The sequence below is a fragment of the Filicampus tigris genome, chromosome 6, assembly GCF_054856515.1.
Source record: "Filicampus tigris isolate MCC_2025a chromosome 6, RoL_Ftig_1.0, whole genome shotgun sequence".
Taxonomy (NCBI): Eukaryota; Metazoa; Chordata; class Actinopteri; order Syngnathiformes; family Syngnathidae; genus Filicampus; species Filicampus tigris.
This window is the reverse complement of record NC_141222.1, coordinates 4,577,925-4,592,843: the sequence shown is the minus strand read 5'-3', so window position 1 is coordinate 4,592,843 and position 14,919 is coordinate 4,577,925. Positions and strand designations below refer to the sequence as shown.

At 42.3% G+C, this 14,919-nt stretch overlaps 1 protein-coding gene across 8 annotated transcripts in view; it reads right to left on the bottom strand.

The window, feature by feature from the left end:
- Window positions 1–337: 337 nt before the first annotated feature.
- LOC147145540 (potassium voltage-gated channel subfamily KQT member 5-like) overlaps window positions 338–14,919 on the bottom strand; it is a 118,218-nt gene continuing 103,636 nt past the window's right edge. For 3 of the 8 annotated variants that reach the window (XM_086032294.1, XM_086032296.1, XM_086032301.1), the window contains 6 exons: window positions 12,778–13,001; window positions 10,849–10,957; window positions 6,946–7,077; window positions 5,803–5,910; window positions 4,290–4,416; window positions 338–1,910 (listed from right to left, as the gene is read on the bottom strand). In XM_086032294.1, coding sequence (XP_085888420.1) covers window positions 654–1,910; window positions 4,290–4,416; window positions 5,803–5,910; window positions 6,946–7,077; window positions 10,849–10,957; window positions 12,778–13,001 — 1,957 coding nt within the window. In that variant the 3' untranslated portion in view covers window positions 338–653. The remainder of the gene's footprint in view (window positions 1,911–4,289; window positions 4,417–5,802; window positions 5,911–6,945; window positions 7,078–10,848; window positions 10,958–12,777; window positions 13,002–14,919) is intronic. The other 5 variants (XM_086032298.1, XM_086032299.1, XM_086032297.1 and 2 more) reach the window with 4 other exon arrangements.

The following is a 14,919-nucleotide window of genomic DNA, read 5'->3' as shown; positions in this document are numbered from 1 at the left end:
GAACACAGATTGACAGCCTTTCAACACTTTGACAGTTTGGTTATGGTTGTCAAAACATGCACAATTATTGGGCAGATTCATTTGCAAATTTGCCAGTGATAATTCAATAGTAAACATCTTTATGGCATATATCACTGGATGTTATATTGTGAAAATACAGTTAAACAGCACAATGCAGTCGTTCCTTGTCATGTCATCTGAATTACACAAGGGGGACATACTGTATTCAATGGGGGATATGATAATCAAACTATATATATATATATATATATATATATATATATATATATATATATATATATATATATATATATATATATATATATATATATATATATATATATATATATATATATATATATATATATGTAATACACTGTAAACTCTCGTTGACATTCAATGGATGTTTCAGGTATAAACTGTCTTCAAAGTCTAAAGTTGAGAGGGATAAGTGGCTACCTCATGCAATGAAGCACTAAAATATTATCTGTCAGCCTCATGACCAGTACGAAAATACTGTGATTGTTATCAACTTAGATCAACAAAATAAAAAAGACCCCATTTTATTCCACGTTGACGCTTTCAAAAGAAAAGATAAAAAGCTGTCCTTCTAAGAGCTGAGGTTTCCATGCCCTCTGAGCATGCACAACAGTCTATTTTAATCGCACACGCTGCATTTTCAGTAATTCAGTGCTGCCGGCAGAGGATGAGGCTGAATGACCAGTGGCCAAGCGATGGTTGGACCCCTGTGACGCCACTCTTGCCACAGACTCTGTTCTGAAAAGGTCTGAGGAGTATGAGGGAACCTCAACTGTCCCACGTGACAGGAAATCAAATCCCTGCGTCTCCACTTCCCTGTCATTGATAAAAAGGTCATCTTCCCCCCAACCTCCTTTATCAGTTCTCCCTCCGCCTAGGTCTTGGCAACTTCTTTGGAAGCCAGTGGAAGAGTTTCTACTGTGGCCTAGGGATGAAATGTGGCCGCGGGTGCCTTGCATTTGGCCGTGGCCTGTCTGCATCAAGTCCTGCACTGACATAGACTTTCCCAGACTGTGATCTACCTGACTGGTTCCTGAGCAGCAGCTTATGCTCGCTGGCACCAGGGGTTCCAGCTCAAGACTCATATGCCTCCTCCAGGAGCCCTCCTCCTTGGCGTTTAGTCTGACCTTGTTGTTGGCGCGACCCCATTGGTGCTTTCCCAGTGCGCCGAGCCCCAAATCTGGACCGACGTCTTCCCCGATGCTGCCGTCCTTTCTTTGCAATCCTAGACTTCCGCAGAAGTCTTCAATTTCAGGGGGATTTTCATTGGAGGATGCTCGCTTGAAGTTGCTGAGACCTACATTCCTGTTAGGAGGAGGTGGTGGCGGGAGCCTTGCCGGAACACAAAATCCCCCTTCTGCCGCTCCTCCACCCACACCACTGCAGAGACTGTTTGGTGTGAGGACGGGAGGAGAGCTCCCTACGGTTTCATCATTGCCACTTTCAGGTGTAATAGACTGATCCTGGGTGTGATGTTGGGGATGACGGTGGTGGTGGTGGTGGTGAAGGAGGTGGTGATGTGCCAGTGGCGATGGGCTGAAAGAGGATGCAGGGCCAGAGGGAGGTGTAGTCCCGGAGGTATTAAGGTCGACATCGTTCGAAGTCGCCAGGATGAGATGGAGTCCTCCCTGGGCCGGATGGGGATTGGTCGAGGAGCGTGTGACGCAGCCGCCAGGGTGCGGCGCTACGCTGCTGCTGACCTGGCTCGGGAAGGACAGATCCTTGCTGAAGACAGGGGACTGGTAGTCAGAAGTCTGTTCCAACTCAAAGAGTGGCAAAGATGAAAGCGTGAGAGCTGTGGATGAGCCCTTCCGCAAAACCTGTCGATAGATGTCGAGCAATGAGTCGAGCTTTGACTCAATTGACTGGACCTGTGATGTGAGAAAATAGTAAAAAAACAACAACAACAACAACAAGCATTTTAAATCCTCAAGAGGTTTTCATGTGATTATCCATTCATCCATTAGATACAGTTGAATTAATTACGTTGGACTATGTCAGTTCTCTCATATCTGGAAATGCATCCGTATTTACAATTTTCTGATGATGTTAACCAGAGCTGGGCACTTGACCCTTTTTTTCCCGGTCCGTCCTCCGTCCGCGACCCTGCGTATGCCTCCTCCCTCCATCCTTATTCATAAAAATGATCGTCCTCAAACCCCGTCCTTTTAAAGCGGTTCCGTCCTTAAGTCCGCCCCCACCCAAAAAAAAAAAAAAAAAAAAGCGTCTGGGCAAGATGTGCCGCAGGAGAGATGCTAACGGCAGAGGCTTATTTAAACCTCATTAGCTGGCTAATTTACTATTCAAACCTTTCTGTGGACACACTTCAAACACAGTTCATAGGTGCCACTAGTAGTCCCCCAACTGCTCGTAGTATTGGGAGCCCCGGCGGGAGCGAACGCTATGCACTTTTTTTTTTTGTTTTGCCAGTAGTTGTCTACTAGCAAGCTACTTCCCTCTCCGATGTGCGCGAGTGAAGCTTCTGCGGCGTTCAGGTTTCAAAGTTCCCGCGGTCAAACGCCTGCCCTCCTTCTTCTTCTTCTTCGTCTCATTCTTCTTCCCCTTCCTTTTCTTCTCCCCTCCACGCGGACCCAACGTGTGCAGCGCACAGCGTTCCCGCCAGGGCGCCCAATGCAAGTGTAACATAAAGTTGCCAATTGATATTTTCATTTTTTTATATTAATTTTGAGATTACATATATTATGTCGTATTTATGATTTTTCTAACATGCTGCAATATTGTGCTGTGAATATATATTGATTTTTATCCTGCTTAAGTATTTGTTTGCAAGGGCCCATTACCGGAGCAGAGAGAGAGAGGTGAATTAGAGCGAGGTTGTTCAACTTCAATAACGCAACGAGACACTATCCTGCCGCGTCGGTTGTTTTAGTTGGGAAGATGTCAGAAGAAGTGCATGAACTCGACCTTGAATTATAGCATACCACGACCTCCGAAAAAGGTAGAACAACTTTTGAGGCTTACAAACAAGTAAGTACATGCAGTTGGGTAAGTAGTTTGCCTTAGTTACCCGCACGTATTGTTTTGAATATGTGTTACAGTTTCATTTCAAGTCGGGGGGCGTCGCCTGACAAGGACACAGCAAGGTGGAATTTCCTCTGCCTTTTATGGCCAATTCCGGCCAAGGCAGCGACAACAATGGATATTGTGCATGTTACAGCCAGTGACTGGTCGTTACCTGAGCCCTGAGCAGTTGTGATGTCATTTTCAGTCGACAGCAAGTGTCAAAATGGCCGCCCCAGAGATGGCTTAAAACCGGTGGGTTAACGCTTAATATTTATCAGAAATCCATGTTTCAACCAGTGGGCCTGCATAGACCATTTTCTGTAAAAAAATATGTTTTGGTTGACTTCTTCTTTAAGGCCTATTTACTGTATACTCAGACAACCACGTGACCGACGCATTGTGCAGCACATTTGCGCCCCTCTGCTACACATGCCGCGCACACGACAGAAATGGTTGCTGCGTGTAGAATGCAGCGTGCATCATCTCTCGTGATTGGTCCGTTTGGTCACATGCTGTGATGACGTACGACTCGGCTTTTCCCGGCCAGGTTCCTCAATACACAAGGCCGCTTTGAGGGTAATTTATTTGTCACCACAGAGGAGAGGATCTGCAATAGAGGGTGACACTTAAGTGGATTTTTGTTACCAGACCATAGTAAAAAAAAAAAAAAAAGACTCCCATTCCGTTCAGAATGACTCCCATTCACTGGCACTCCCTTACTTCTCCCATTTTGGAGGTCAGCTACATTAAAAAAAAGTCATCTTGGTCCCTTTGTTCAAGCAGGCACAGTCTCCATTGTTGTTTTTATTCAAAGTAAAAACGGCGACCTAAATTGTCTATAAAATGCAGAGGAAACGCCACCATGTGCTGTCCGAGCAATACCAGCCTTAGCGATACCCTCCGACTTGGAGTGAAACGGCAACGCGTTTTCAAAACAATGCGCGTGGGTTACAAACGAGTGGACAGGCAAACTACAGCCGGCGTTGCCACAGTGACGTCCGTGCAGTCACTGCCCGCGCGAGTATGAAGAAGCCTTCATTCTTTGAAGCTATATTTCTATATACTCGTCGCATGCGTCATGTGATTGTTTGCATTGATGGTACGTCTGAATACCGTTGGACGTTTATTTTGACATAAGGCTAAAATGCCTCTGAATAACCCAACACATGATTTATCATTATATTAACAATCAATTCAAGAGTAATAAAAAAGAAGAAAACAAGCACCTGGCGCTCCACTTTACAAACACGTCCCAGCATGCTCATGTCCTCCAGCAGATCTCCCTCAGACAACAACTTGTCACGAATCTTCTTGTCCAGTGGGATCTGTCCCTTCCCAAGGATTTGGTCCACCCTAAATATCACAAAGTCACATCATAACATTTTAATACAGTGGCCTCATACTGACATCATGATGATCTGGATTCACTTTACTCACGAATTTACTGACTCAATGTGAAATCTCTTTAGTTGAACACAAAGCTATTATTATGTTGTATGAATGGTTTCAAGTAGACACACAAGTTAATTGTACCTTCTGCCATCTAGTGGAGGGCCATTTAATTGTTCTGCCTGTCACTACTGCTGTGTCTAAATTCGTAGGCTGAATTTGAAGGCCACGTGACGTAACTTCTGGCGCGCCTCGGCCGAACGCCGCGGTCCAAATTCACGCGGCCTTCAAAGCTGGCCTTTGTTTCCATGGAGACGGGTTCTGAGCGAAGCCTACACTGTTCTGCTCTTCTTTCCATGATGGCACCGACGACAATACCCATCAAATCAAAATTGGTGAGTCCGCGACAATTACATACAAACACGAACATACACAGCAGCGTCTTCGACACCTCAACGTCTCTTCTACCAGCCGAGCACATTGCCGCCATCTTGCGGCGGTACAGAAGACTATCAAGTGAAAGTCAATCGGCCTGTCCAAATTTGCAAGGGTTTATGCGGTCCACGGAGTCTATATGAGGAGGAAGGAGACTTTCTTAGGACCCAGCCTACTACAAAGGCTCCTTTGGAGGACACAGCCAACGAATTTGGACACAGCTATGTGTTTATAGCTTAATTAGTTGACATGCCCGCATTGGCAAAGTCAATTTTGCACCATTTGGAATTTATACACCATTGTTGTTTTTTTTTTTTTTTATTCAATCATTTTTTTCAGGTTTGTTAACAACACAGCTGTGTGGTGTGTCACTTTCCACTTCACGCGGCCTTTAAATAAATAACTAAGCTGTGACATTTATTCCCATAATGAGTGTATTACATTTCTGACAACAAATGTATCTGCTTGGCACAACCTCTGTTGTGATTTGGCCTAATATTCAGTAGGCCTGTAAAGATTTCAATGCAATTTGACCTGGTTTAAGAGACAAAGAAGATCAGCGTTTTTATCTGTAATTTTTAAAAGCTCCCCACTCAATATTTTACATATAAATTAAATTGTTTTTTGTTTATAAAGCCAGACAACTTTCTTCATCTGAAGCGCTCAAAGCAAAGCTCATGGAGCTGGGCTATTATTACTGGATGGGAATTTCATCCACTGAACAGTAGATGGAAGCAAAGAGCAACGCATTATAGGATGTGTGAGCAAAGGCTGGGATCAATATTTTTTCACCTTAAACAATTCAGTGAATTCCGATTATGTAGTAAAGTAAGCAGATATGTTGCATTAATGTGTGTCCCGTATGAACAGAATCAAAATGAACTGAACCCATTTGATGTGTATGGGCACTCTGACCCTTGGGTGGAGTTCTTTCTGCCCTGGCTGTAATAGAGAGGCAGGGAGGGGGAGGAAAAAGTCTTGGCACGGCTGCTCAGGGGCTGTGGGCCTACAATCATGTCCAGCCTGTGAGGAAGCAAAATGAACACATACACAAACACACGTGCGTGAAGTATGGATGCAGATGCAAGCATGCGTGCGCACACAAATACTCACATATAGACATACATAAATGCAGTTCTGCTCATATGATACGTACCCCGGAAGAATTTGTGGAACATTGGGAATTTGGATATATATACATATATATATATATATATATATATATATATATTTTTTTTTTTTAGAAAATGTTTTGTTCAATAATTGTGTATTTTGGAAATGCCTTCATATGTTTTTAATAACTCTAAAAATGAAATACATGTATATGTGTTTTGCTTGATCACTTGTGCATTTTTTGTTTGTTTGTTTTTTGAACGGTACACATATTCTGCCTGGGTATGTGAACTAATTAGCACCAGTGTACACATGCCTGCGACAACATTTGGCCTCTTGCACAAATAATGATATCCAATACAATAGCTCAAATAGTCTGCCTTTACCAATAAAATAATCAGAGCTGGGCATCGCCTAACCGCCACCGCATTCCATCCTGCATATACTGGGACCGTGTGGGTCCATTAAATATGCAGACGGGAAATAGGCAATGCCCAGCTCTGAAAATAATGGTTGATTTTGATCAACACAGATAGAAATGTATTTATCTATTTATTTGATTTGCAGTGGTGTAAAGTGATCTTCCTCCTACTGAGAGCTGTTCTCACTATTTTTGACACTTTCATGTAAATGAGACAATCAAAACATCAGGAGCAGCTCTCATGATGCAAACACTGTCTACACCCCTGCAAACTAGAAGTACAAAGTAGAATGACGACAATTTCAAATGACGACCTCTCTGACAGTGTTGATCAAGAAAACAAAATGAACATCATTAATTTGGCATAAGCCTAAGCATGTATACAGTGCAATGGATGCCATTATATTGGTTGTCATGTTGTGATGTTCAGTGTATGTAACGTATCTTTGCAAGTGGAATAGAGGAATACACATTTGTCCAATCATGCAGAATGCGCTGAACATGGAATGTGTTAAACGTCCTACCTAGTTTGTAGGCTCTTAATGCGACACAACATGTCCAAATGTCCTGCAGAGTACTGCTCAATCACATCCTTCACGTCATAAGGACGCAGCGTCTCCTTGAACTTCTTCTTTGCGACATGGAACTTCATTATTCTGAGGGGAGAGTAAGTGTTTCACTGTAAGACACAAGGTGGGCGCTCTGATTTAGTCCAAATTAGATTTCACGGCACAATCACGGTTTTTGGGGTCGATCAACGATTCGATCCGAAGATGGAGCAATATATCTATTTACACAACTTGTATATTTACTCGACAGTTGTCTGCTGTCATAGTGAAAATGCAGAAAAAAACCCCAAAAAGAATAATTTAAATGCCAAAACATTCTGAAACACACTGATAAACATTAAATATAACATGTAATATTTACATGTTTACATCATCTCCTTCTCTGACATTAATGAAAAACAAATGCATGCACATCGAAAGTCATTCAGGGGTTGCAACTGTTGGGATCTTGGTTAAACAGCTGTCAACAAGTCCATACACTTACAGTGACTTGCAAAAGTAGTCACCCCCCTTGGCCTATTACCTAATATGTTACATGGCAACCGCTAATTTAAATGATATTTAAATCAGAATTTAGTTGATGGACCTGCACAAAATATTGTGTTTTGAAGTGAAATGAGAAATACAAATAGAAAAAAAGAAATGTTTTAAATAAAAAAACTGGAAATTGCTATGTGCATATGTATTCACCCCCTTTGTTATGAAGCCCCTGCAATGCTCTAGTTCAACCAATTACCTTCAGAAGTCACATAAATAATGAAACAAAGTCCACTTGTGTGCAATCTAAGTGAGACATGATCTTTAATAGTATTGCACTGATATAAGAAACAACTACACTTAAAGAAATTAGCACACGTGATACACTCTTGCGACTACAATACTTGCTCAGCTCACAATAGTATGTAAAAAGTAATAAAAGTACAAAAATGTACAAAACACAATAAGGAGCACCGGACGCTATCATGCATCCCATGATGCCCTGCGCCAAATACAAACAAAATCATTTTGGCAGGGTAAAAAACTTGCCACTAATTTAAAGAAACACCACACCTTGACAATGGTAGACAGGAAGCAAAAGAAGGAGCGAACATTCTACAGGATACCAAAAGAAGAACCAATTAATTCGGCGCACCGGCATTCTGACGGCTCCTCCGGCCCGCGGGTCGCTCTCGCTCTCCAGCGCTGCGGTTTTGCAAGTGAGAGCCCCATCCGGTGCGCCCATTCTACAGGGAGACCAAGACGCCCTGAATCGGCATCCGATTCCGGCGAGCGCCGCGTTTCTTACGCCCTCTGAGCAAGGCCGGACAGCCCAGCCCTGGCTACGAGACAGCCTGGTTGGTCCTGCTAGTATGCCTGTGTAAAATCTTAAAGCCCAGCAATTCTAACTCCACACGGCCCATAACCCAAACTTTGTTGTTTCCTTCATTGTCGTAAACCAAACGATGTTTGAATAGATTCGTTGTGTTGCCGGTGGATGCACAGACAACGTGCACTTTATATGTTTTTGCTCGCCGTCTTCCACAGCAAACCCAAAGTGTAACCAAATAAGCGATGTCGACTTGCCTTGCTTGTTTATAAGTCGTTCCCGTGGCGGGTCTTGTGCCATTTTTAGGCCTGTTACTCTGTTAAAACGTTGAGTAGGAGCGTGTGCTGTGTGACTTGGGGGTGCAAGCTGGCTTGCTGGCTAGCTAATGTTGTCCACAAGCTAGCTAGCTTGGAGAGGGCGGCACGGCAGAGTAACTCGTGTGTGCATGCCTCACAACAACTCAAAATTATTATTGATAATCGTTTCTTTACAATAATGCCAATTTTGTAATCGTGGAGTGTAATTATTGAAATTGTAATTGAATTTCGATTAATTGCACAGCCCTAATGGCCGCCCCCAGAGATGGCTAAAAATGAGTGCATTTTGCTGCTCAATTTATATTCCACAAACGCAAAATGAATCAGAATTCTGTGTTTCAACTAGTGGGCCTACTGGGAACATATTCTTGAAAAAAATATGTTTGGGTTGACTTCCGCTTGAATGCCTTCCGATAGGCCCCCTACAGCAGGCTTTGTGTACTGCAGCAGCAAGTGACCCTCTACGGCCACGGCGCATAGAATCGACTGCGGCTTGGTCAACTCATGGCAAGATTCTAACGTGATTGACAGAAAAATAGACATCTTTTTTTTTTTTTTAAATAATTCTGAGAGGCCCCCGACTTCCGTAGGCCCCTGTGCTCAAGCCCAGGTAAGCCCGTAACTAAGGGTGGCCCTGGAGAAACTTCCGCCAACCAGCGCGGTCTTTCTGCTCCCACAACTTGAGACTAGACTAAAAATAGATTCGCTTTCAGGCTCACTATAAACAATGGCAGCACAGAACGACACCGGAGTGAACGGGGTTGTGTTTTCTGTAATGTCTTATTTCACGTATCTGACCAATGACATCATCGATCGATCGCACAAACTATGACATTACACTCGATCGCCGATTTTGCATAAAATGCAAAATATCAACCAATTTCAATACACTCGATCAGATCGGTGTAAAGTCTAGTCAAATAAACATGAAAGGTCTGTGTTTGAAACAGCTCGGCTGCAGTGCGGACAGAGTCACATGACCTGGTCTTGCCCGCTGATTTGGCGAATGATTATCATTTCCTCCTCCTCTGCCGTCAATGCAGCATTTCCTCATACTTTGCGGCAGTCGACTGACTCGAGTCGTTACGCTTTTAGAGGCAGTATTAATACTCGATAATGTAAAATTACACATCGTGAAAGCAAGATTGACGATGATATCGATAACGATATATATCGCCCACCTCTACCCGCACCTATTTGGCAGCTCGCTCAATGGGCAACTCCAAAGGCAGAGTCACCAGAGAGGTGACGTTCCACATCCCTCGAGGCAGGTTCTGTAGCCTGGGATCGGACCGTCGAGGTCACTGGCCTCGGCCGTCGCCCAGCTCACATTGCACCCAACCCTAACCAGACCACAGGTGGTGAGCCAATTGGAAGAGGGACCCATGTTGCCCTTTTGGGCAGGGCCCACAAAAACATGTGTCATCTTCCACAGCACTTATCCTGTACACGGTTGCGGGTAGGTGCTGGAGCCTATCCCAGCTGACTATGGGCAAAAGGCGGACTACACCCTGAACTGATCGCCAGCCAGCCGCAGGGCACACACAGACCCACGTAAAACATCCCTACTGAAAAATATTGTTTTCTGTTTTTGCACCTGTAAAACATCAAGGCCAAATTTACTGGTATTTTTAGCAAAAAGCAAGCGCCTCTGAGTGCCCAAGTGGAAACAAAAAGAACATACCTGGCAAGGACAGACAGTAGTAAATCTCAAATGATTACAATAAAGCCGTAGGATAGTAATGTGTGAAGCAACAGCAGATTTTTCAATGGATACTCAAGCTGTGGACTTGTTTTTACCGGTTAGGACAAACTTAGCCTCTGGTTTGAGGTGTACGCTATAAAATGCACCCAAAAACAATGACCTTTCATCATGCATTCAGTGCATTTTATTCATTTATTATTTATTTAATTTGAACAGTAATTGTTACACGACTCTTTGTTGGACGCTACTTTAAACAAATGGCACAAGAACTGTACGACGAAAGCAACACACATCATCGGGCTTATAATCAGTCAGGATTACTGTTGTAATATTGAGGGTTGAGTTCAATGTATTCAGGTAGTGGAGAGTGCCATTTAACTTATTTTAAATCAAGGTTTAAATTGTTTAATTGTTGCAATCGGTTGCAACCAAAATGTATTTGCATGAAAAAAAAAAACGACAAAAGAAACTTGGATCGGTTCAATGAAGCAAATGAAGAAAAAACATGTTTTTCTGTATATTTTGCTGACCTAATCGCTCTGATGGCAGACTTGACAGAAGGCAGCAAGTCCTCCACTGAGATCTCACAGTGACAGCCCTTCTCATCAAAACCATCCTCTCCTGCCATGTTAGAGTCTGCTGTTTAGGAAAGGGGGAAAAGAAAAAGACAAACATATACATGTTAATTTGAATCATCAACACACTGTACAAATACAAAACGATTTGGGACTTATTGTATTTATTGCAGTCGTGTTATTTGGAAGATCTGCCTTGAGACGAGGCTTCTAATATGATGACAAGCTTTTCTTCACCTTATAGATATTTTGTTGTTGGTTGCTTAGACCGAGATGAGTATCAGGGTTATAATAGTTTGGGATTTTTCATTAATGTTCATTTTTATTTTTCTTCAACTTTTTTTTCTGTATTCTGTTAGTTTTAACTCATTTTTAGAGCAGGTTTGTTATATATTTATTTTTTTATGAAAACGATTCATTTCAGTTGAGTTTTTATTACGGTAGTTTTAGTATTCATTTTAGCTTTCTTTTTACTACACAGATTTTGTTGAGTGCAGGATGGAAAAAAAGTATTGTGTAATTAAGTAAAGTATACTACAATTCTCAACCGACTTTTTGAGCTTGCTTCTTCTGTATACTGTATATTCAAAATGAAACATGAAAGCTCATGTATGATATCAATTGACAAAGGCGAAAATGAAGGACATTTTCAGTATAATTGCACTGGTTTATAGCCAATTTAATCAGAGATGGCTTTGTGTCCCTAAATATATTTTGATGTTGATTTAAAACATGTCTTTACTTTCTTCTAGCACATACGTTTTTTGAGATGTTTTCGTTTCTTTGTTTTTAATTTTGACCAATATACAATAATCTTGCGCAATACAGATTTTACCAATCAGAAAGAACAACACGATGCATTGTAGACAGCAGAAAGTCAAAACTGTGGGGGGAAGAAAAATAATTACCATTGTATTGATATATTCAACAGGTTCTTTTCTTAAAGAAAAACATCAAAGGACTTAATTCCATATGCACTTTTAAGCAATTCTACAGCATGCGATTCTAAGAGATAACCCACCTATGGCAGACAACCAAAATCTTTTTTTTTACTTTTCAACTTAAAAAGTTTCAATATTATTTTCAAACATTGATTTATAGTGTAGTAACGGTAAATGTGGCCACAAACTAGGCGGAAATGAAGCCAGCAATTGCCAAAGAAAATGTTGTCGTTATCGGCTTATTTTGGAGTAATGAGCATTGATTCCACTGTTACCACTTTACAGTATCTGTGTGTAATGCAAAGTCCTTAGTAGATCAGAAAGTCAGAAAGTTTGCTATTGGGTGGAAATCTTTAAAACTAAAATTGACTAAAACTATACTAAAACCTTTTTTTTTTTTGTTTTCGGCGACTAAAACTAGACTCAAACTATCACGAATAGGAATGACTCAAATGTAATGTGACTAAAACTAATAATAAGCATTTTTGCCCAAAAGACTAAATCAAAAATGTACCATCCGCCAGGGAAAATGAGTACGCTGATAGCACCAACTAGCGGTGGGAAAACAAGATTCGATCTGTTTCTTCGACGAGAGTTGCTTCTGGTCTTTCGAGTGCACTGCTGTTGATAAGGTATAGCGCCCCCATAGTGGCGTAACGCTGCAACTGCAGGTACAAATCAGTCATTCAATCAACACAGCTGGAGCTTTAACACTGTGTTGAGCGATATAAATTGTTCTGGCCTGGGGGCGTTCACAAAATTAGCTGGAGGCGGCCGCCTCGCAATTTTGAATGCGGGAAAAACCCTGTGAAGTCACTGCTATGATATTTCACACATACAAAATCATTTGTAGCTCTACCTGAAAATATGTCAAGAATGTGATTCGTATGAGAGCAGACGCAACAACAGTCACTCAAGCGATCAAAACTCGACAGCCACTTACCCTCAGTGGTGGATCGCGACTGGCTTTTAAGGCGCAGTGAGGGTCTGAAGCGTGTGCGGTCATTGAAACTCCAGCTCTTCTGCACCTTGGCAGGGCTCGTGCCCTCTGTAGCAGCCTCTGCCACTGGAGAACGACGGTCATTCACTGAGGGTGCCTGCCTGTTCTTGATGCTCTGACCTCTTGGGCTAGCCATCCTCACCCGCTCCTTGAAGCTGAGTTTCTGGCTGTAAAATGAAAAGAGAACGAATAGTGAAACAGAGGAGAGTAAGTGTGAGAACAACGATACTTACACTGACATGAAGTTATATGGAGTGTGTATGTTTTAGTCAAAAGATTTCGTAAAGTGCTTGTTTGAACAATTGTTCTACTGTCCATAGTGTCATTCATGATCAGTGACTAAGGTAATAATGTTTCGGTGGAGAGCTGCAATGGGAGGGACCAGCGTGCATTGCTTCAACATGCAGGCCCAGATTGGTATGGGTGTGTGTGTGTGTGTGTGTGTGTCCCTTTGTCTACATACACAAAAGGCCATTTCCCTCAAATATTGTTCACAACTCTGCTTAAATTTGTGTTAGTGAGCATTTCTCCTTTGTCAAGATAATCCATCCCACCTCACAGGTGTGTTATATCAAGATGCTGGTTATTGCAAAGATAATAGCAGAGGTAGGCATTTTACTAAAATTTGCTGGTCTGTTTATTGCCATCCATCTACAGCCTGGGTAGCCTTCCGCTGTTTGTCTATCCGCCTTTTTGTCAAGCCGGATCAAATAGAAATTGCCTTTTGGCCGGTCCGTCTATTATTTTAAACACGCTTCCGTCGACCAACTTCCAAGCCCCCGCGGCCAAGTGAAATGGACGCCTGACCGCGGCCAACTAAACGCGGCCCCTTTTAGGACCCAGTAGCTTACAAAAAGACTCACCGTGGCCAATGCGTAATGGACGCCTCACCGCGGCCAGACTAAATACGTCCCCTTTGAGGAGCCCTTAGCTGTACCCCTCTTGGACCCGCCTGTCGGTTGCCTAGCTCTGGGTAATAGCATAAAAATTAATTTCACATCAAAGAGACTATATTAATGTTCAAACTAATGAACGTTTTTTTTTTCTGCAAATATTCTCTTATTTTGAATTTGCACGCACATACACACACACAAACACACACGCAATAATATCATTAAACGATAAAACCAACATCATTGTCTAAAGGATAACACCATATGGGCTGAGGAACACCTCAGAAAACCATTGTCAGTTAACACACTTCGTCACTGCATCTACAAATGCAAGTTAACCCTACCATGCATAGTGAAAGCCACATATTAACAACACCCAGAAAGGCAGGATTCTCTGTGCCTGAGATAATTTAAGATGGACTGATGCAAATTGGAAGCATGTGCTGTGGTCTGATGAGTCCAAATTTACAATTATTTTGGGAAATCATCGCTGTTGTTTCCTCCAGGCTCAAGATGAAAAGAACCATCTAAAGGGTATCAGCGCAAAGTTGTACATCACGCAAGAATGGGAAATAATTCTACCTACAAAGCTTCAGTAATTTCTGTCCAACACTTACTGAGTGTTGTTAAAGGGAAAGGTTAAAGAGGGAAGTCAACCCAAACATATATTTTTCTAGAATATGTTCTATGCAGGCTCACGAGTTGAAATACGGCATTCTGATTAATATTGCGTTTGTGGAATATGAGTTAAGTTGTAAAATCCATCCATTTTTGACCATCTCAGGGGTCGGCCATTTTGTCACTTTTGTCAACTGAAGATGACATCGCAGTTGCTCAGGGCTCAGATAACGACCAATCACGGCTCACCTGTTTTCTGAAGCTGAGCCATGATTGGTCGTTATCTGAGCCCTGAGCAACTTCAAAGTCATCTTCAGTCAACAGAAGTGGCAAAATGGCCTCCCCCTGAGCTAGTTAAAAACCGGTGGATTTTTCATATTCCACACACGCAATATTAATCAAAATGCTGTGTCTAGACTAGTGGGCCTGCTTAGAACATATTCTGGAAAAAAATATGTTCGGGTCGACTTCCACTTTAACTCATTCAATGCCAGCCATTCGCAGAACAGCAAAGCTCCTCAGTGGCAGCCATTTTCGAGGATTTTGACCCATCTTTGAAGGCCCACAGAATATT